The sequence below is a fragment of the Argentina silus genome, assembly GCF_951799395.1.
Source record: "Argentina silus genome assembly, chromosome: 9".
In the NCBI taxonomy this organism is placed as follows: domain Eukaryota; kingdom Metazoa; phylum Chordata; class Actinopteri; order Argentiniformes; family Argentinidae; genus Argentina; species Argentina silus.
In genome coordinates, this window is record NC_139663.1 from 12,946,146 (window position 1) to 12,969,140 (window position 22,995).

The window sequence follows — 22,995 nt, forward strand, 5'->3', positions numbered from 1 at the left end:
TCCTGCTGGAAACCACTCTAGTGCGTAATAATGCCGACATAGACGATGTGTGTGTTTTACTCAAGAGGACGTAAGGCAAAGGCAGACAACATGAAGGCCAGTGGAGGCTGGTGGAGGTAGAAATCGGAGGACTGGGCTCATTATCCTGTCCTGTCCTCCCATTTCTGCCTCCGCTAGCCTCTCCTGAAGCAGGCTACCCATAAGCAGCTATAAAGTGTTAAAGGTTCATAATGGACTTCTCTGCGATGTTTGTGAACCGATCAAACTCAAGGCCATTGGGTTTATTTGTGCCCAAAAATAAACAATACGTCAATTGAGGTGAAAAGTAGGACTGAATGTCCTCAGCTTCCCAGAGTTAACTATGAGTGCTGATGTCAGGCATGTTTTTGTCTATATTGAAAGACGTGATGGAAACAAATGTGATATGATTTAATAATTTTTCCTTTTCATCTTAATGCTATTCAGGGTTTTTTTGGTTGTTTTTTTTATAGCTATCGATGGATAATAACATTATCCCCTCATTGTTATACTGGAGTGACTGGTACAACTGACCCTTGTGAGACTAGGGGAAGAGATAGCCAGACCATGGCGTGGTTGTTTGTACGGTAAGCACTGCAGGGGAGGCTGGTGGAGCATGGAATGGGATGAGTAACGGTAACACACTACTCTACTAATCCCTGACTCTGTGTTATTTAGACACCCTTGGTTTGTGATAGCCTTGGTAAACACAGGGAGAGGTCAGTGACCTTGACCATTCTATTCCCTTCACTAGGCATCTCTGAGCTCTTGCACCACACTACACCACATTCCACATGTGTTTACTGTTCAGCACATGAGGAGGATGGGTCACCCTTGAGTCTGGTTCCTCTCAAGGTTTCTTCCTCCCAGGGAGTTTTTCCTTGCCACTGTGCCCTATATTTTTCGACCCTCCGGGGAGTTTTTTGCTTGGCTTGCTTTTTTGGGGTCTATGGTTTCGTGTTCGATCATATGATTGTTTGTGTGTATTGCTATACAAATACATTTGATTGATTGATTAATTGACCTTGTGATAGCCCTGGTAAACACAGGGAGAGGTCAGTGTCCTTGGGATAGCTGTGAGGTCAGTACACTGTAATCAGGACAGGGGTATCCCCCAACAGCAAAAAGTGAACCATGTAACAGTGAACTTAACCTTAATTTCTGAGAATAACCCCATGGCACTGTGACTACTTAGACTACAGTATTGCATTTTGTAGCTATTACAACCATATTAAGAAACCTCTTACGCGGTTATCCAAACTCCTCTAGGCAAACGCCAGAGGCAAACCCTCAGTTTGTACAGTGCTGCATCTCAAACACACTGGATGCAACAGTGGTGCTGATTGTGCAATTATTCCAGGACCTGGTCCAACTCAAGGTTTTTTTTTGCCAGGCCAGATGATCCAGAACTCATCTGACCCCAAAGAACCTCATCATTAGCTGCTGTCCTGCAAACGACACACTGGTGGCTTAGTAACATCAGAGAGGAGAGGCCCTCAGATTACCAACACAGCAGTGGAGGCTGGTAGACGTAGAAATCGAAGGACGGGTTCATTGTAATGCATCGAATGGAATGGAAGGAGGAATGGTATTGTGCTTTTGATACCATTCCTCATTACATTCCACGCATTACAATGAGCCTGTCCTCCGATTTCTACCTCCACCAGCCTCCCCTGCACCACAGATGGTAGAAGGGGGCAGGGTACATGTGATCTTTCGTGTTTTGGTTTGTTTGTTTATATCTTCCCCTGCATCAAACACAAACGATAACAAATTCTGGAACTCAACCCACTCACTTTCTCAAATTGGCTTTGTGGATTTCCCACAGCTGAAGTGGGATTGTTAAGCAGAGTAGAGCACAATGTGGGCTTTCTGCCAGCCAGGGTGGTTAGTGTAGTGAGCTATAGATAGCTGCCTGCAGTCAAACTAAATGAACAGAGACTGGGTGATGATTGGGAATTACATCACGAGTGCTTCGCTTTTGTAGCCTCTGGCGGTTGTAGACCGTGCGGTCAACAAGGGTCGAGCTGTACAAAGAGATGAACATCAGAGTGTATGAGGAAGTATGGTTATGAGTCAGGGAGGCAAACTAATTGAAGGCTGAACTTGTGTAGCTGTAGCTCATCCAAGGTATTCTCACTAGAATAGAGGGTTTTTAAAAAAAAATAACAGTATTTTTGAACTAACTCTTAATTGTAAAAATATATATATATATATATATATTTTTACAATTAAGAGTTAGTTCAAAAATACTGTTATGCCTGAGAACTGAATTTAATTAATTCTAGGAATTTAGTGTAATTAATTTGAATAATGAATTTGAGGAATTTCTGATTTAGGGTTAGAGTTTGATTAAATTAGATTTGAAACATTGACAAAACTTGCTTTGATATTGTACAGTATGTACTTCTGGTTTGTCTCTATTTCCAGCTGAACAGCTGTTACCAGTTGAATGTGCAGCTACAGGGAATGGGGTTAAACAAAGGCCTTCTTTACGGCTTTCCTAAAATCTGAGCAGACAAGATTTATCTGAAACACAGGACTTTTAATGTTTAATAAGTTATTGGGGGTCATTTGACCGATACAGTACATTTTGTTCCACCTGCATACAGGAGCTTGTCATTGTGGCCTACTTAATTGTGATGTTTTCTGGGAAACTGTAGAACAACATTCAAACTTTCTCTGTTTTTTCGGGGAAGAACATTACCCAATTCCGGCACTGGGTAATTTTTGATTTACACAACGGTGTTATGGAGTTCAGGGACAGTGTAGAGAGTCATTGCAGAAGTAACATAGAATGGTTAACATAGAAAAAGCAGACTTGTCATAAATAATTGTGCAAGGTCAGTAAGGACGCTCTCAACATGCAAGAACCAATTATAGATAAGCTGGCCAGTGGTGTCAAAGTGGTGGTGGTCAGCAAAAGCAAGGATTTGGAAGATCCAACTGCTCACTCTGTCTTAATGCCATTGAATGGTAACAGGTCTCCTATTTCAGCAAGCCTGAGGTGCTACTTTAGCATTGCGTGTCATACATGAAGTTGTTAGGATGAACATGATCAACATGTCTAGATAGCCTACATAACGAGAGAGAGAGCGCAACATTACTTCATAATTGTTACGAGACTATTATCCCCGCTGAAGTGGGGGCGAGAGAGGTCAGTTGATGATGCATGAGCAGCTAATGTTATTTGAAAGCCGATAGGAGCCTTCCCCCTGCGGGGTGGGTCGTTGGCACGGAGAGAGGCGGTCTCAGCAAGCGCACACATACGGCGCCAGTGGTTCAAGCGGATAGGGAACGTCCTCATCTGAACTTCACGGGGAACGTAACAAATAGCAGCTGCGGCATTCCAAGTGGAACAGAGACGCGCGACGCAAGGTGGCAGAACGACGGATAATATTAAATAACAGTGTGTCGGCAGCAAACTACTAAACGAGCCAGAGCTGAAGACAAGCCGTTGAAATACAGCTCTTCCTTTTGGCTTTGAACTACGTTTCAGAAATTGAACGACCTGTGCGTTTCTGAGGCGACGAGAATCTACCCGGCTTGCAATCTTTTGAGGTAAATCTACAATTTCTTACTTAGCCTACAGCTTTTTTATGGTATACAAGAGTGTACAGTACAACGACGTATAGAACAGAAATAGGCAACTCTAAAATGATGTGTAGAGTTCACAGTATTAAATAACTATGTCTTGTGCGCAAGATAAAGGAATTTGTAGGCTAAGGAAATATAAACACAACTCCAATCGACCACAGTGAATAGGATGTTTTATTGTGCTTGGTTCTTTGATTTGACTATTCCATGGAAAGTAAAAGAATATGGGCAAACTCTAAATTGATTATCAATACTAGATTACTTTTTAGGACCACGTTGGAAATAAGTCTATGACTTTTATGTCACCCTTTGTAGTTTGTAAAGTATGCGCCATGTGTTCCGCGAGAGTATTCTTAAATGGTGTAATCAATAGGCTGGACAGTGATCTGATCAACACATTATGAAGTTACACAGTGCAATTATGTTTTTGTTTTTTTCCACTATGCAATGTTGTATTGGCTATTACTGCTGTTTTATAATTACTGGCGTAGCCTACATAACTAGAAATAGTAGGCTAATGACAATCAGTTCACTACAGAGATGTAGGTTAATAGTGTGTTCTTCTATAAATAAATAGCCTAAACTAATTGAACCTCTCCACAATTAACGGCATGTGGAGCGCAAGTGGGCATTTGCGATTATCAATGTCCTTGATGTCATTCAATGCGTTAAAGTTCGACTGGCCTCAAATGCAGAGCAATTGTGTTAAGTGAAAAAAATAACGTGTCAATGGACAGGTTTTTCAAAGGATTGATACATCAAGGGATTGATACATGAGGTCTCTTACCACGTCGCCATTGTGTCACAGCCGACATGTAGGTCAACGTTGGTTAGCCAGTTATGGCTACATCCTGTCAGGTCGCCCGGAATCTATTCAATCGTTTAAAAACCCACATCGCTTTGGACTATTATTCAATCAATAAATCAATATTAAAGAGATTGTGTTTGGAACAGGACTGTGTGCATAACATTATCTAACACTGACCTACACAATCATATGTACATTTGAAAAAGATTTGTTGAACATGTCATTCAGTCTGTTTACCATATAATTGACTGTCCTCTATAAATAATAGGCTGTAAAGCTCATGTTAAACATGGGCCTATATAAAACAGACTACATTTTCTATGTTCAAATCTAGGAGCCATTTGGGTTTAGGACACACAGCTCCAGTTTTACTGGAAATATGTAATGGCGTTACATAACATTGTGTTGTAATGGATCTTGCATAACCACTAAATCCCGTCCTTAATTCCTCCTCTCTGGTTTATCCTCTAGGTGGCACTGTTGCAGCAACATCTACATCCAGAGATAGTCTACAGAAGTCACAGCACTCAACATCACTGGGAAACATCTCAATCACTCGACCCGTGAAAAGAAAAGAGAAGTTATTGTGCTGAGTTAAGCGCTGTAATGTTTGACGAAGATTCTCAAGAGATGCGGGAGCAGAGTGCAGGGGTGTTGCAGACCCCTGACCCCTCCACCTCTGCTGGCGCTCTGTCCTTCACGGACGAGGCCGTGTCCATCCTCACCTCCAGCAGCCTGCTGGCCCGCTCTCTCCTCGGACGCACCTCTGCCCTCAAACGCAAGGACTCGTCCGCCTCCTCCGCCAACGCTGCCAACGCTGCCGCTCTCAGGCGCAAGCGGGAGTTCATCCCGAGCGAGAAGAAGGACGACGGCTACTGGGACAAGCGCAAGAAGAACAATGAGGCGGCGAAGCGCTCCAGGGAGAAGCGCCGCGTCAATGACATGGTGCTGGAGAACCGCGTCCTGGCGTTGCTGGAGGAGAACGCCCGCCTGCGGGCCGAGCTGCTCGCTCTCAAGTTCCGCTTCGGTCTGGTCAAAGACCCCTCCAACGCCCCCATCCTGCCCCTCACCACGGCCCCTTGCGCTCCACAGCATCTGGCCCCACACTACTGCCTCCCCCGGGGGGAAGGGAGTCTTCTCCCCAGTGGCCCAGTCACCCACCCTCCGGCCCAGGGGGGCCAGTTCAGCGCAAGAGTCTCCAGAGATGCCGGCAACATGTCTGAGGACTCTGGGTTCTCAACCCCCGGAGGCTCCAGCGTAGGTAGCCCTATCTTCTTCGAGGACAGGCTGAGCGACCAGGGGAAGCTATCCCCACACAGGTCTGACGAGCTGGGCTACGAACTCCACCACTCCCCTGCAGAGGGGCAAGGCCACACTCCTGGTGGGGTGGTGGGACACTTCCCCGCAGAGCTCTCCAGAGCTTTGGGGGGGAGGCTGGACTCATGGGAGGGCATGAAGAACCTGCCCCACAAAATGCGCTTCAAGACCCCCGGCTGTGGGGAGGGTGGTGAGGGCAGGCGTAGCCCCATACAGTCCACAGGGAGTCCCCGAGAGGGTCCCCGCGAGACCCCAAGAGGACACTTACAATTGGGTGGAGCTGAGGGGGCAGGACTTTGGTCACCACAGCAGGATGGGGAGGAGGTCAGGAGGAGATCCCCTCAGAGTTGCCTCCCTACAGGCATCTACAGCCACCCTGCTGCCCAACATGGCCAGGTGGGCCAGGAGTCCCAGGTCCACACTGAGAACAATGTCCTCAAGTCCCAGCTCAGCTGCCTCAGCGAGGAGGTGGCCCAGCTCAAGAAGCTGTTCTCTCAACAGCTGCTGGCCAAAGTCAACTAAGCCTGTATGTGAAGGAACAAGGAGAAAAGCTTCATCTAAGCTCGCCGATCATAAGCACACATAACATGGAAGACAAAGAGACAATGGGGAGAGAACAGACTCTGGGCACCAAAGTACCTCTGCATTCTAAACTGACAGGGTGATTCAAAAAAACAAAAAAAATGGGCCATGTGCCCAAAAGACATGAATCAACCCAACTCCTCAACTTCAACAGATTACCTTTTGTTTTGTCATGTTATTTTTTGTATTGTGTATGGGTCTTCTCATAATGTGTTGTCCTGGTTTTAAAAGTCCTAAATGCTTACCTATGCCTCTGTTGAGGACTGCTTCTCAAACTAGGACAGAGTCCCATTACCTATAATGACAGCACAGAGCACTACACATGTTCGTTAGGCTCTCAGAAATAGCATCAAATGGTATCAAATACGTGTGACTTATTCAACAACTGGAAATGTTTTGTGTCTCAGTTATGTTTGTGTTACCTTTGTCCAAAGGAGACATGTATTATGACAATTCATGTACTGTAAACTGTTCTGAGGTCATGAAAATTATGTGTCGTCTTGTGTGCATCTGTATGTATATACATTTTTGTACTTGTGAATAAATCTTTGACAGCATCTATTTTTGTGTTGATTTTCTTTATGCATCATTTGCGTGGTCTTGTCATAAACTGATGATGTCTTTAGCACTTTAGCCTCCCACTGTGCTGTCATGCTACCCACAGAAATAGCACATTGACAAGCATCGTTGTAATATTCATGCAGTGCTATTTATGAACTAGATGATATAACAATCACACACGGTCGTCATGTAGTGTATTGTCTCACATTCATTCACATTACACCATAATGGCTAAAAAACAGAACAATTCAAGTCAAACCAGTCTCCAAATAAGCTTGATAAATTGGCATCCTCTAAAAACAGTTTTGTGTTATGTCTGTGACCTAATTTCCCAAGTGAATGACTGTTGAGGTGTCTGAATAACGAAGAAGAAAAGCGAAGCTCATGACGGGTACTGACAGATGCGACCGGTGGCGACTGGAGCCGGTGTCTGCCTATCCAGACAGGAGTAAACAAGCCCTGAGGAAGGAGTCTGCTCTGTTCTGCATGCCAGACAGGGGGCTATACATGCAGTCACTCAACAGGAGTTTTTATGAGAGGCTACAGCAGCAGAGCGGAGCTGCAATTATCATCATTACAGGGGAAGTCGCAGGATGTGTGGCATGAACTAGGCTGGGCATGGGCCTGGAGTGGAGACACGTTTATCCCCTCGTGATTACCGTAATACGACACAATATCAAACAAAATGAATGTATGCACTTGAAGTGCTGGTGAAGTAAGCTCACTCATCATGCAAGTATGTCTCCCTCTATGATTTCACATGACAGTCGTCTTCAAGACCTATCATTTGTCTTAACATTTCAATTTCCTTTCTGAAACCCTCAAGACGTATAAAGGTTTATGGAGAGGGCATAAATCATGTCCGTTTGGGTTAAAAGCATGTTATACAATGTTAAATATAAGCGCTAGGGGGCAGCAGAGACAACCATTTCATCTGGTTCCGGATGGTGGTGCCATTCTAATACTATTTTGTCACTCATCACCTGCTGCTACGGATCGTGGCAGATATGACACATTTATATCTGTTTCACTGGTTCCATTTTGTGTTGTTTTGTTTCACGTACTACACTGAGAGCTCATGTCCCTCTCAAACATTCACCAATTAGTTGAATTCGCAACTCCGACCTACCTCCTACAAACCTACCATTCTCATTGAATGGAGATCTACACAGCAGCACGTGTGTGAATCGATGTCTCTGTGCAGGAATGCGTCGAACAAATCAAGCTCAATAGGAAGCATTAAAAGGATGATAATAATAGCCCTCTGTAGAGGCATCCATCTTCCCTGTTCATTGCTATTTTCCTCCACCTGTTCCATTGAAGAACATCCTCCATTCACTGAGCTCTGTATGCTGTCCAATCTCATTACAATGGAGAGGCTCTCCTAAACCTGCATTGAGATTCACAGGCATAGCAGTAAATTGGAGGGTCCTGGAGTGATGTTAGGGATGGGGAGGGGCTGCTGCAGGTGAGGAGAGGAAGGAGCCTGTTTTAATGAAGCTATGACTGTTGTATCTCTCTACTATAACTACTACTACTACTACTACTACTACTACAACACACACACACACACACACACACACACACACACACTCTCTCTTTAAAACCGCAACCCCCACTGACTGCTCCCCTCTCTTCTCTCTGTCCCCCCTTTTTTTCAGCGGGAGGATAAAGCCTGTTGCTAGGCAGGCAGTGCGACAGTTGCCATGGGAACCCTTGCAGACGTAGTAGCTAGGAGGGGGGAAATGGTTGGGTGGGGTGGGATGGGGTACAGACAGAGAGGGAGGGGGAGAGGGAGTGGGGGAGGGGGACGTCAAGTTCACGGCCAGTGCTTCTGCTCATCCAGTGGGGGAACAAAGACGATGGGGGGAGAGAGAGAGAGAAACGGGGAAACGGAAGCGTGGCGTCGGCGGTTGGGCCATGTTTTGTGGTCGTTCCTTTCATCCAAACAAAAGAACCAGATGCAAAACACAACAGAAGGTGGTTCAGCCTTCTCATTTGTCTAACAAATCAAGCAAATAGGGCAATCCTGTTTATGTACAATTGGACATTAGTAAAGAGAATATTTTTCAAATTGGCAGCGAGTCAGAGGTACGAGAGAGAGAGAGAGAGAGAGAGAACAGAGAGAGCTAGAGACAGAAAGAGAGAGAGAGAAAGATGGAGACAGACAGACAGAGAGAGATATCAGCAGAGAAAGAGACTGAGAGAGAAAAAACAATGCAGGTTGTTTGAACAAAGACTAGTCTACACTAACTGGAGCAGACATCTTTCCCTCCTGCACTGTAAGCCACATGAGGAGAAACCACGGCCTTCAAAATAATGAGAGATACAAATAAAAACATCCGCTATAGGAAAAAGCCCTCTAGGCCTTCAGAAGGCAGCCAGACCTTGTTTAAATTCAAACTGCTGTGCGTGGTCAAAATAAAACACTCTCATTGATGTTGTTATCACTCCGGTGGTTTCCATGGCTCTGCTCTGAGTGACGCAGGCAGGCCGAAGCTGGCCTGGCACATGTGTTTGTAAGGTCAGCCTCCCCGGTCAGCTCAGGGGAGGCTGGTGGAGGTAGAAATAGAAGGACGGGCTCATTGTAAATGCATGTGTGTTTGATACCATTCCTCATTCCATTCCATGCATTACAATGAGCCCATCCTCCGATTTCTACCTCCACCAGCCTCCCCTGGGTCAGACAGACCATAGAACGGCATGGCAGGGTAGAATGAAGATAGAAAAGTACTGAAATCACCATACAAAGGCTGTACAGCCCACCTCCTATCTGATGAGCATGAATGCGCCATTACACATGAAGAGTTCATAGGAGAACAATTGGGAGTCAATTAACCTCAACCGTGTGTGAGGGTACTACACCTCGCACTCATTGTACATAATGCTGTGTTAACCGTATCGCCTGTTTTGTCTCATTGCTGTACATGGCGGTGAATTATGCAGAGCTCTCTACCATGCTGTGGACACACTCGGTTGTGTGGCAATAAAAGGATCTTGTATTACTGTAACTACTATACAGCCTGTTCATGTCCAGCTAAGACATCACTTGCTGCTCATTACTAGGGCCCTAGTTGTTCCTTACCACATGTCCTCACCAGGAAAACGTACTGGAATTTATTTATAGCCTATAAACAAGGGGCTGAGAGTATAGATCTAGTTACAAACTAAAAGTGGGGCAAAGAGTTTTCCCTATAATTACAGCCTATAATTTGGGCCGACAGTTTTTCCTGGTCAGGTAAAACTGGCATGAACAACTCAGGGCCCACACCCCAGTCATACACAGTCTAGGTAGGTAGAGTAAAAAGGGTGTGGATATTTATGCTACGTGTGTATTGTATTGCAAAATAAGACTTCCTATTCCATCACTGTGAGAACGCAGTACAACATGACCAGGTGTAAACCTGAAAGTCTAGTGTTGAAAAAAACTGTGACCAGATACATGTATTAAGCATTAAATGTAGAGAGGTGATACATATGTTGCAACTACTTCAGATCTCTTGCAATGAGTGTGCAAAATAAAAAAAAATTAAAGCGTCCTCATGATGCCCACCGTGGGTGAGTGGTGAGCATGTCACAACTGTACAGTCACTCACTGCAGTTCCTGATATTAAACTAAACTTCTCTTTTTAACAGTTTAACAAACAATAGTGGGTTACTACATGAAGACAGGGGACAAGCCTACTGTACAATATCCTAAACATGAGCATATAGGTTATTCTAAATGATGACCTTGAGCTGTGCCTTCTGGTTGATTTGGCAATCTTCATGACACAAAGAGGAAATGACTCTTGCACCAAATTAATGACTACTACTGAAAGGATGTGTGTTTATTTATTGGTCTACATCCAACACCCAGGAAGCAACAATGTTTAGAAGGTGACACCTACCAACTGTTTAGTGCAATGATGAAGCAAGGAGAGTAAGATCTCCCTAAACAACAGCTGTGGATAAAACAACTGTGGTTTCTTTTTATATATCGCCTGCTGAGGGCTTGTTTCTAAAAATGTCTCCAGTCTTCTGGAGCTTAGAGCCTCTCTCTCTCTTCCTCTCTCTCCTCTCCCTCCCGCTCTCTCTAGTAACCTTATTACGGGTATCTAAGCGAGCCTGGCTTTATGCCTAATCCCTCCCCCTCTCTCTCCCCCCTCTCCCCACATCTTTGCTGCAACAGGACAGGATTCGAATGGGAGGGAAAAAGGAGGGGGCAGATCACGGAGCGCGCGCGCGAGCGAGAAACAGAACGTGACTAGGCACCCAAAGCGTCCTGTTATGCAACTACTGACCTACTAACATACATTGTAGACATCGAGAGAGAGAGAGAGAGAGAGAGAGAGAGAGAGAGAGAGAGAGAGAGGAAACTGGAGCAAGTCCCCAACATAACACGAGGAGCGGATTCAAAATAAGCGACACTGTATTCATGATCACACACAAGTAGGCTACTAATCATAGAGCTCGAACTTAACGTGAAGGACGATCGTTTACATTACTACTTTGAGTTTGATATAGACAACGTCAGAAGGAAAGGACTTCCGTTTAACGGTGGATTCTAATATTAAACGGCATTAACGGTAAGTTTAAAAAAATATATATATATATTGCATTTCATACATTGCCGTTATTGGGCTAGCTCTGGAATAATGTGTATAATGTAACTTAGTAATTTGTCAAATGCAACAGAACCAAACACTTGTAATGATAACATTGATTATGGAACTAAAGGTTGAACTGAATGTTACTTTGTAACATTGCCTTTTTGCATGCCTGCCATTAGGTCCCGATATACTGTTGCAATTCTGCAGATTGTTTTCATACTGTTTCATATGTTGGAGACGGACCTTGAACTGCATTGGTTTTCTCAATGTCAAGGCGAGGCTTTTTTCCGCTGTTGTGTTGAAATGTATAGGGGAGGGCAGCGAGAAGGTTAGAGCGAGGAGCATGGAATTCCTTTAGAAAAAGAAACGGGGGGTACAGAAACCGCAGAAAAAAACGTAGCCTATTTGGAAAGGTGCCATTTATATTAGCTTCCGTGGTGCAAGGAGGTCAGTTGTTTCCCTCTTACTAACGTTTGTGTAATGAATAACTTGACATAAAGCTAAATTACAGTTATTTGAATTTGCATTTGAGCCAAATGTCCTCTATTCTAAGGGACGCAACACAAACAAATTATGGCCATTCCATAAACATAAAGATTATGGTATATTATTCAATCATTTACAAGATAAATAAAAACGGATTATGCCATAAAAAATGTAATTTATTATGTTGTCAATTCAAATGGGTGAGATGCTGTTGGCACGGGATGTTTTACCATCTTGGTTAAGGAGTCCACGCGGACAATTGGAAAAATCCCATGCTCGCTCTGAGGACACGCTTCTCGCCGTCACATGTCGGCTAGTAGTTCTTTGTAAAGGTTAACACGGGTGTTCAGCTCACCAGTTAACTCTTTCAATGCAGAGTGCGAGACAAACAGTGAATCTAGGACACATTTGCATATACATACATCCCTTTCAACATTATTGCGGATAAAAACAAGAATAGTGAATAATAGACTCTTTGCTCTTTCTGTAAGGTGATTTGACAGCGATAATGGTCGTTTTATTCGTATGTAGACTACTGGGTCAAATGTAGGTCGTTCTCGGAGTCGTGACTAGTTGAAGTTTGTGCGTAAGCGCAATAATTTACACACTATACAATAAATCCAGACTACTACCACCCATTTTGTCTTTCGGACAGTACACATGCATGTGAATATTTAAAATAAATTATTCTAAACTATCCATTAAAAAAAATAAAAATGTTTTGAACACATGTAATGAATTACCAGTATGAAATCCTGCAGTTGCCTTGAATGACTTGCCTATAGGATCTAATTAAATATGCAATATGGCAATTTGTCAGACTATGCAACAAAGAGAGTGTAGGCCTATGTTGATGAAGTGTGCAGAAAAGTATAACTTGTGTTACGTGTATTGGAGGCCCTGCCTCGAGGGCCATTGTTAGATTTTAGAACGTGATACAAATGTAGTGTTACAAATGTAGCCTTTAAGCGCAATCTTGTAACATAGACCATCCCGTTCGGTCTTTGTGGTGTAAAGCCCATTGCAAATACCCATACACTCCACGTGGGCATGATTTGTGAAGCGAGCGTCCTGGTGAAATTGGTCCTAGTGATGGCATGCGCGGGCGCCTTAAGCCTACGTGCGACACGCACTAAATGTGATCATATTGATACATTTATCTAATGACAATATTCAATTCATATTCGAATGGACCTTGGAATATGTAATCAATACCAGCTCAGAAGAGTACACAACAGCCGTTCCTCAACAGCGCACAGGTGTTTGACTCATAATGGAATAGCCTAATAGGCTATACATTACGTCTTTTATGTACAACACCTGCAAATTAACATTAAGGCTCTAGAGGTTATGCAGGTTGCATAATAAATAAATAAAATAATTAAAACGGATTATAGAGGGGCGAGATGATGCAATCAGCGGAAACCGATACAGTCTGTAGCTGCGCTTTCCTGGGGTGGGCTGCCAATTGGTTGGCGCAGCCACTGGCTCGCTGTGCCAGCTCCGAATGTAGGTCACATTAGTCATAGGGGGGAGAGCAGGGGAGGGAGGGAAATGTGGCGCAGAGCCGCTGTAAACCTTACCAAAATAAATCCTCGCGCCGCCATAACAAAGAAACGACCCATTCATGCGGAAGAGGAACACTGATGCATAGAGATAAGGGCGCGCCTCATAATAATAAAGAATGCACGTTTGCTTCTCTTTTTATTAAACACAAATACGCTAAAGATTAACCACGTTTACTTTTTCCACCCGTGCCACACCTCATTTTTTTCAGTGGGTATCACGTATAGTACCGTGTGCCATATATGAACAGGTAGCTGATCAATTACATTTGATTAGCCTATCATAAAGCTTAGATTCCCTTTCAATATCAACTCCACAGTTGTTTAAAATACTCTGCACCAGCTCAGACAAATGTAGGCTACTAAGTGAGTTCATGGTCAACAATGTTGACGTGTAGTTTATTCTCTCCCGCCTCTTGAGTTTCTCAGGGTTTTCCTGGCACACGGAAGACGATGAAAGATGGAGGAGGTGCTTTGTTATTGTGCGGCCGTCGCTAAGAACAGTGAGAGGGAGAGGGAGGGGAGAGGCGAGTCACAGCGTTTAACTTAGAAGGCCAAGGCAGCACTGGGGAAACACATGGACTGGGTCACTGTTTTTTCTTTTTAAGAGAGGGTGATAGGGCTGTGTTTATGGAACAAGGAAGGAGTTTGGTTTGGAACTCCGCCTGCCTGCCTGCCTTTCTGTTTTGCTCTCTTTCTTGGGAAGATAAACCCAGACTTGGAATTCAGGGGGAAAAAAGTCAGCCCCTCCGTCCACGTGCCTAGCATTTGCATTCTTTCCCTAGGGAGCCAGTTCATCTCTCTCTCTCTCTCTCTCTCAGAAATAGTGTGCCCCTCCCCATGTTTATTTTAGACTTGCTCCCTACTTAGGCATGTTTAAGACCTCAAACAAAAAAAGAGCTGCTTTTGAACTTATTCTGAGTGTGTGGGAGCCCCATCACCACATTTAAACACCTGTGGTTTGGACCCTTGATGGTTGTATAACTATTAAAATAATTTAAAAAAAAGTATATATTAGTATAAATAACCATTACATTATCAATTAGACACATTTACACTATCATTAGACACATATAATAGTGGGTGTAGCATGGAACATTACTAGTGTCGAGATAGAATATAAAACAGCTCATATAGCAGAGCCAAGTAGGCCTATACACACGTTAAGCAGTGCTACAAAGAACAGTCATGTTAAAACTGCTGCAAATCAACAAATACTTTAAACTCTATTAGTAAGATGCAGTGTCAAAAGTCAACCTTGCGTTTCTCACTAATACGTGACTTTTCTTCTGGCACTCTAGCATTTTTCAAGCTTTCATTGTGAAGTGAATTCTCGAACAATCACAGAAACCTCTAATTGCCCAGCAGGCATGGGGCATTAATCAGAACTTGTTGTGGCAAGTAGGTGAGATCTGCGCCATTTTGATTGAGTGTTTGTGATTCAAATTAATTCCTTCATTCCTATGGTTTACTATTCATGTGACATTTGTGTGAGCCAGTGTGATGCATTAATTAAACCTCCATTCATTCGGGTCTCCCGCTCACCCTAGCCGCAGGACACATGCAGTGGCTTACGCATTCAATGACGTCAATAGGCTTTCTTTTGTTTTGCAGGGTCGGTTTTTTTCTTTTTAGCTTTAGCCATTGGTCAGAAGTCAACCGGTTGGCGCAGAGGGAGAGAGAGGTCGTTATATGGGGAGGGATTGATATCAAATATGATTGGCTGCCCCATCTGGTATCCTTGTCGTTGCCATAGGCGACATATTGTTAACGCTGGTCTTGACGCCGCCGTTTCTCCCCTCGTTCCTGCTGCGGTCTGCTCTCCTCTGATCTCATCTTTCAATGTCTTTGTCTCTTTATCTTCGTCATTCTCTCAATCTCTTTGTCTCCCATCTCTCACCTCGAGCTCTATTTTTAGAGAACGCTCGAATTCCCTGCTCTCTCTCCCTCTCTTTCTCTCTGCGTCACCCCGTAGTTCCACTGACCTATATTTCAAAGGGCGGTGCGGGCAGAATGTTTACGAGCGTCCGGTATCCTAGTTTCTGGGTCACTGGGTCACGCCAGGAAACAATCCATACCCTCCTTTTCTTTAGCCCTGCAGCCACACAGAAATGGCTCAAGGGAACAACCTTAAACTACCGCATTTAGCAGCGCGTAAATCAGGGCCCTCGTATGTTTTTTCTTTTTTTTTAGCACTAATCTTAGCTGTTATCCTACTTGAAACAGTAAATCTCCCTATCCAACAACATAGAATCCCTGGAAAGCTTGGCATCATGTAGTGAATGCAAAATTATGTTTTAAAAATTAGAGGCCATTCACTCTACGTTCTTCTGTCTTTGTTCTGAATCTGAAATGGTGAGAAAAATGGGAATGAAACTCACGTGAAATGTTTAGAGCATTTGGCAGTTACGTAATATTGCCCCAGAATTCTAGGAGGAAGCGAACATAACCCAGGAAAACAGACCACCAGATTATGAGACGATAATGCAGAGTAAATCTGTCTCAACACGTGACTCCAGGAATCATTCTGTTTAATAACATACTGTTAGGGCAACTGTTAATATGAATGAAAATGCTGCACAATAAAATGAATAATACTAAACTAAATTAACTAAATGATTAACTAAATAATAATAAGTAATAACTAAATCTGAAACATTATTATCATTAGGTATCAGGTTATTACATTAATTAACATTAACTAAATTCAGTTTCACATCTCTAACAGATAACTCCCGTTGACCAGCGGCATATCTTATAAGAGTAATTTGATTATAGTCGACCTACGTGTCCATTACCTTAATAGATAAATGGAACAAGTGAACACGTAAGCAACCTTTGAATTGATGACCTCAGACAAATTCCAGGAAAAATCCTCCCTTAGACAACAATGATATATGGTTACAGTGTAGACAGACATATGCTCTTATTTAATTAGTTTGTTTGGATCATAAGTGAAGGACAGAAATGTAATTCCTATTGAGTTAAACAAAAGGTTACATTTAGATATATAAATGCAAGACATTGTTTTCGGAAACATCAAACGAAAACAACATTAGTATTGTTAACAATGTTCCATTGCATCAGTTACCAAACAGTCATGGATGAGAGACTGTTAAAGCCATTGGGATTATGTGGGTGAATCTGGTACACCCTAAAGGGTTTGGCCAGAGACACACCTGTTCAGCTCATTAAAGGGAACTCCCTGTTGTGTGTGTGTGTGTGTGGGGGGGGGGGGGGCTCTCAGACAGACCACCTCATAGCGATTAGGGTGACCACCCTGGTGAGCCTCAGCAAACGGCTAATTTTCCTGCCCCCCTCCTTCATCCGCCGCTCATTCTACTGTCCCCTCTGCGCATTCTACTGCCCCCTCCTTCATCTCCTGCCCCCTCCTTCCTGAGACTTGACCTATATTCATCAGTGCCCCACCTACCCTGTTGCTTCCATAACTAGAAATCCCTCATCCTCTTTATCCTTGGCGTGCAACCTTTGTCTGTCTACCATTTATTGACTGACAGGGATTGGTTTTCTTCATAAAAAATCCAGTTGAAGTTTGTTCCATTTGATTTAATCTTTACTAAAGAGTAAGTGCAGGATGTGCTATTTCAAATGTTTTTGAAGTAATGGGGATATTTTTGTGTTGCTGTCGTGGGATTTTCCTTTAGAGTGGTTGTTTTGGAATCTGCTCCTGACCGAGAAATCTAAAATGGATTGAGGGGAAACCCAGCACCTGGGGGATTCTCTGCTCTAGCTCTTAAAAAACAAGTTGGTGCCAAAGACTATCCAGGCCAGCCAAGAGCTAAGCCAATAAAGACTTTGTTTTTAAGAAGTTCACTCATTCCATGTGTTAGAATGATGTAATTTCTGAATTCACATGGAAGTCATGTGCACTCTATGCAGTTGCCAGACATGCTGTTATGATTAATGTTGCATTGAAACTTTATTCAGAAGGGAGTGTAAAAAAAAAGATGTAGCCTAAATCAGAATAAAAATAAATGAATAAAAATAACCCTAACCCCAAAAATCTTATTTTGCGACAACCTCAGCTCTAGAAATGAGCCCCCTTGCCTCATGGTTGTTACATCATACAAGTCAACATCAATGTGCAAGGCCAGGGTTAAGGGTCAGGGGTCATGGACCACAGACAGAGCAGATCAATAGCAGGGCCAGGAGGTCAGACAGGGTCTGGAGACTATTCATGGATTGCCAGGGGTTACCGCTCACGCTAAGCCAGACATGCAAAACAATAGATTAAAAGCAGTAGGATGTGAGAAAAGGCGGCCAAATGTTTTTTCCCTCCCTTTCCTCAAAATTCTTTGATCACCAGACATGCCAGAAAAAAAAGTAGACTTCATTAACACTAACTTGAAATATATATGCAGTGCACATGGATTAACAGATCTGCCTTTTTCTTTCTTTGTCTCCACAGTCTTTTATCTAGCAACTGACTGGAGAAGCAGAGAGAGAGAGGCTGCGCCCCTCCCCAAGAGACTGACAAGCTGAGGTAGACAGAGTGACCTACATCTGCAACACGCCTGGAGCTGTAGGCCACGGCACATCTACGGCTCCGAAAAAATAATTCTAAAACAAACAGGAGAAGAAAGGTCAGAGAGTCTCTCGGCGAATCTCGTCATCGACATTCTTCAGACTCCAGGAATTTGAGGGGATTTTTTGTCTCTCCTCAAGGAGGCTTTGACCCACTTTTAAGCTGTGAGAGAGTTGGGAGATCGAGCAAAACAAGACCGCGTACGTTGGATAAATGAGGGGTGTTAACGCAGAGTTTCACCTTTTCCTGACCGTTTGGCCGATTTGGACACTTGAACTGTAAGCTCATTCACTGACATAAATCTTAAAGAGAACTTCAACTCGATTTAAAAGACAAAACTTTAAAGACAAAGCATCCAACCAAGCTTTCCCAGCTTTTTTCCCAACTTTTTCCCCCAACGGGCTCCCACTGTACAACAATGGAAAGCCTGAATTCCCAACTCCAAGCGTCAAGCCAAAACAACCTGGACAACCTAGACACGTTTTCCAACTACGAGGAGTCCATCCCTTCGCCTCCAGGCAGCCCGTCCCGCCAGGGGCGCTCCAACAAAAACAAATCCAGCATGAGCTGCCGACGCAAGCGCGAGTTCATCTCCGACGAGAAGAAGGACGCCTCCTACTGGGAGAAGCGGCGCAAGAACAACGAGGCGGCCAAGCGCTCGCGGGAGAAGCGTCGCCTCAACGACATGGTGCTGGAGAACCGCGTCATGGCGCTGAACGATGAGAACTCGCGCCTGAGAACGGAGCTGCTGCAGCTGAAGCTTCGCTTCGGCCTTATCAGCACCGCCTCCTACATGGAGAAGACCCAGCAGATTGGCGCAGGCAACAACGGAGGAGGCAACGGTGGCTCCTCCTCTTCCTCCTCCTCCAATCACTACTACTCAAGCGGCTACTCCAGCGGCTCCCAGGTGATGATGAACTCTGATTCGTCAGAGACAGAGCAGTCGGGCCGCGGCGAGGGACATGGCCAGCTGGTCAAGTATTCCCCCCGTGGTTCCCTCTCAGACATGTCTGACAGCTCCTCCCGCAACAGCCCGGAGCCAATGGGCTACGAGATCAAGCAGGAAGCAGCCGGGCTGGACATGGACATGGAGATGGGCAGCAGCGCCACAACGACTCAGATCATGTTCAACGTCCACCGCAGCCTCAGCGCCGCCACGCACCAACAGCACCAGCAGGAGTCTGTGTACCACAGCCAGCAGCTCCACCACTCCCACCAGCAGACCCCCGTCACCAGCCAGGCCGCCCCTCCTCCTCCACCCCCCGCGGCCCAGAGGAGTGTCATCCTCTACCGCTCCAGCAGTGCTTCCTACCCCGTGGAGAGCCACAGGCACCAGGACATGGATCAACACCAGGCCCAGCAGCAGAGCTCCCAGGCCAGCCGTCTGACCCAACCCAGAGAGGCCTCCACAGAGAGCTCTGAGACCCTGGCGGAGGTGACCAAGCAGCTGGAGAGGAAGACGTTAGACTCCCCTGCATATGACTACTCTGACTGCGAGACAGCTGAGAGGCAGGAGAGGCCGGTGTACAGAGCTCAGCAGCACCACCAGCTGGAGCAGGAGACCCAGAGGGGACCCCGCGGCTCAGGCCCAGATGGCCTCGCTCCCGAACTCCTCCACAAACACGAGGAGGTCACCAAGGCCCACCTGTTCCACCACCACCACCCTCACCACTCCTTCCTCAGTGCCCAGGATGAGGAGGAGCCCCCCGTGCTGACCTACGAGGGGGGGCCCAGGGGCGAGGTGTACTACCAGGGACGCTCAACCTCCGGTAAGGACACATCCTCCAGCGACGGAGACCCCCGTAGCTCTGACAAGGAGGCCTCCACTGACGACGAGGAGTCCCCGTCTTCCTCCAGCTCTGAAACAGGGAGATACCATCACCAGAACCTGTCTGGTATGCACCTGTCGGCCTCCCCTCTGCCCTCCCTGCAGGGTTCCTCTCAATGCCAAAGCAGGGACACCCAAGGGGAGGTGAAAGGCACCGCTCTGCCCCACAAACTGAGGCTCAAACATCGGGCAATGAGCACCAGCGGGAGTGGCTCCCAGCAGGATGCTCCCACCACCCCGTCCCCCTCCCCTCTCCTCCCACTGCCTCAGCACCCCTACCTGGCCCTCACACACCAGCAGAGCGGCAAAGAGAGGGAGAGCCAGACCCCCGAGGGGTTCTGCAAGCAGGGACCGTCAGCCGAGCCAGCGAGGAAAGAAGGCGGGAAAAAGAACCGTAGCAAGAGGCGAGACTAAAAGAGAAGAGCCTCTATACACTTAAAGGGACACAAACTTTTCTCAGCTCCTCACAAGGTGGGGTGTCTTGGATGCCCCAAGAAAAAATATGCTCTTTCCCTTTCTCCTCTTGACCCTCGACGTACCACCATCCCTTTAACCCATCCTCACGTCCTATACTTAAGCCCTGGGACCAGGAAGCTGGACTTGCTTACTAAAACCCACACCCAAAACAGGGCTGGACTCCTGGGTGGACTGTATTATAGGTGTATATATATATTTGTACAGATTTTGTCAATATCATGCATCTGCTCCATAATTACGGAAGCACTTTTGTTTATATAATGAGAGGAGGTATGGAACTCCCTGTCAGCTTTCATATCATTTAATCCAACACAACAATGTCAACTAACAAACGAATGTTAAATTAGCAAAATCACAGTTGGTAATTTCAAAAGAGAATACAGTTGATCATTACCATTTATGTCCTCTCAGCTTTAAGTGCCCTTTCCACTGGTGCACAGCATAGTTTCAGACAAGCAAACATAGACATGGCTATCCACCTTTAAACAAATACAGCAACATTCTGGGAACGTTCCCTTGACCAAAGAGGCAAAACTTAGTTCCATCCCTCTTCCCCAACCCTACCTCTACCAATCCACATGCCCCCCCCTTTCCATTATTTTACTCAGCCCATCATCACCGTTATTTTTTCAAGCACTTACGTTTGTATATTACTGTGATATATAAAAATACATATCATATATAAATATATATTTTTTACAAAGAAAAAAAAAAAAAAAAAAAAACATCACAAAAATGCGACAAAATTGTTGAGGTAACAGAGAGAGAGAGAGAGAGAGAGAGAAAGCTCGGACGGTGACTATCCTGTTGTTGTCAGAATTACTGTAGAGTCACATTGTGTCTACTGTTGCAAACCCTCCCGCACCCCCCCCCCCCCCCCGCTTTAAATAATAAAAAAAAGGTTTAACATAATCCCTTGTTAATTCCCTGTTTACAAAAACGTGGCCAGCAGCGTTTGAAAGCCACTAGCACTGAATGAAGAGACCGTACACTACAGCACTGTAGTGTATCACTACATTGTGCATTCAGGCAAGAAGCTAATTTTGATGTTTGGTCTCTTCTTATTGACCATACTTTAGAAGTATGGGGTTAATCAATTCACCAGCATTGCCTCAATCTGGGACAGCAACAAGCTACACATAGTCTATTGTTTCCATGTTCTAACCCAATGTATTTATTCTCCTTTTTCCAGTGCCGATCACTGCAGAAAAGCCCATAGGAACATAGACTAAACATATTAATGTGTTTAGACTGTACCTTGTTAAGGTAATATGAAGCCCAAGTCACTATAATGTGGGACGTATGGGCGAGAGTGTTCTTTTTAAATATAGAGTAATATGATCAAAATTATATCAGCACACAACACAATGCACTGAGCTCAAGCTTAAGCTTAAGTCCTCTCTCTATCATACACAGACACACAGACAGACACACAGACACACAGACAGACACACAGACACACAGACAGACACACACACACACACACACACACACACACACAAGGCCTCTCCAATTACGCTCATTGATGTGAAATATGAGTTCGAGCAGTCTGACCAGACAGTGACCCACTGCCCTTGAGACACAAAGTAAATCCCAGATACGGCCTCATTCAGACCCCTGAAACAAAGGCTAATAATGTAGTACATAAATAACCCGTGAAACCAAGAAATCCAAAAACGTGACTAGACCTAATTTGAGCTGTTCTAATTAATATCCCCCCCTCCAAAAAAACAAGCACAATCCCTACTTTTGCTCATGAAATAGGGATTTCCCTTCTTTCTAATGTGCCTCTGTTGTGAAATACTGGCGGTGTTTCATGAAATTCATTCATCATACTTCTTGGGCGACAATTAAAACTCTAGCACTGGATCACTGAGTTTTCTAAAGTCTATGTACCATGTTTGGCTTTTTTGGCACTTCTGTATAAATGTAAAGTTCTCCTCCCTCGTTCGGAAAACACTGTAATGTTTATTCCATTTTTATTTTTTTGTTATTTTTTGGTATAAGTGTTGTTCTGTTATTCTCTAACTGTGTCTTTGACTGTGATGACATGTATCCCCCCCCCCATCCTCCCTGTTTTTCAATGTGTATTAATCAGTAATGTTTGTGTTTTTGCTAATGGTTTTATGAAAAAAGACGGAAAAGACAAAAAAAAAAAAAAAGGCGAGGCTTGTGTGGTGTTTAGGAGAGAGTGGTGAGTCTATGTTGACACCATCTCTTCTTTTTGACATGTATGTAAAGACACTAATATTCATCGTGGAAGATGGGTGCATTTCAAGATTGAAAAACAAAATAAAAAAGGATGTTGAGTTTCTCAACATATCGTAAAAAATATCACATTGGTTTTTCTGTTGTTCTTACTTTACTTCCTTAAGTCAGACACGGAGTACACCCATGTCTATGTGGGTTATACACACGTTACACACACACTTCATGAATGGTATGTTTTAAAGTTCAGCAGTCGAATAAGCAAGACAACTAAAGGAGGTTTCATCCTCTGATATCACTGATTCATAGGCTAGCCAATTAGACAAACAATGACTCAATATTGTCATAGTGAAAACATGGAGAAGAGAACCTCTGATTGGACAGAGAGCTCTCCAGATATAAGCTAGCTT

General features: G+C 44.5%; 2 protein-coding genes across 2 annotated transcripts; both read left to right on the top strand.

Annotated features, from left to right (window-relative positions):
* The first annotated feature begins 3,313 nt into the window (after nt 1-3,313).
* Nucleotides 3,314-6,872, top strand: nfil3-6 (nuclear factor, interleukin 3 regulated, member 6). The gene is made up of 2 exons (XM_083677632.1): nt 3,314-3,579; nt 4,895-6,872. The coding sequence occupies exon 2, from the start codon at nt 5,030-5,032 to the stop codon at nt 6,260-6,262; it is 1,233 nt and encodes a 410-aa protein (XP_083533758.1). The 5' UTR covers nt 3,314-3,579; nt 4,895-5,029; the 3' UTR covers nt 6,263-6,872.
* A 4,352-nt stretch (nt 6,873-11,224) lies between these two features.
* nfil3-2 (nuclear factor, interleukin 3 regulated, member 2) lies at nt 11,225-22,353 on the top strand. Its single transcript, XM_083677952.1, has 2 exons — nt 11,225-11,451; nt 17,956-22,353. The coding sequence occupies exon 2, from the start codon at nt 18,491-18,493 to the stop codon at nt 20,312-20,314; it is 1,824 nt and encodes a 607-aa protein (XP_083534078.1). The 5' UTR covers nt 11,225-11,451; nt 17,956-18,490; the 3' UTR covers nt 20,315-22,353.
* Nucleotides 22,354-22,995: the final 642 nt, after the last annotated feature.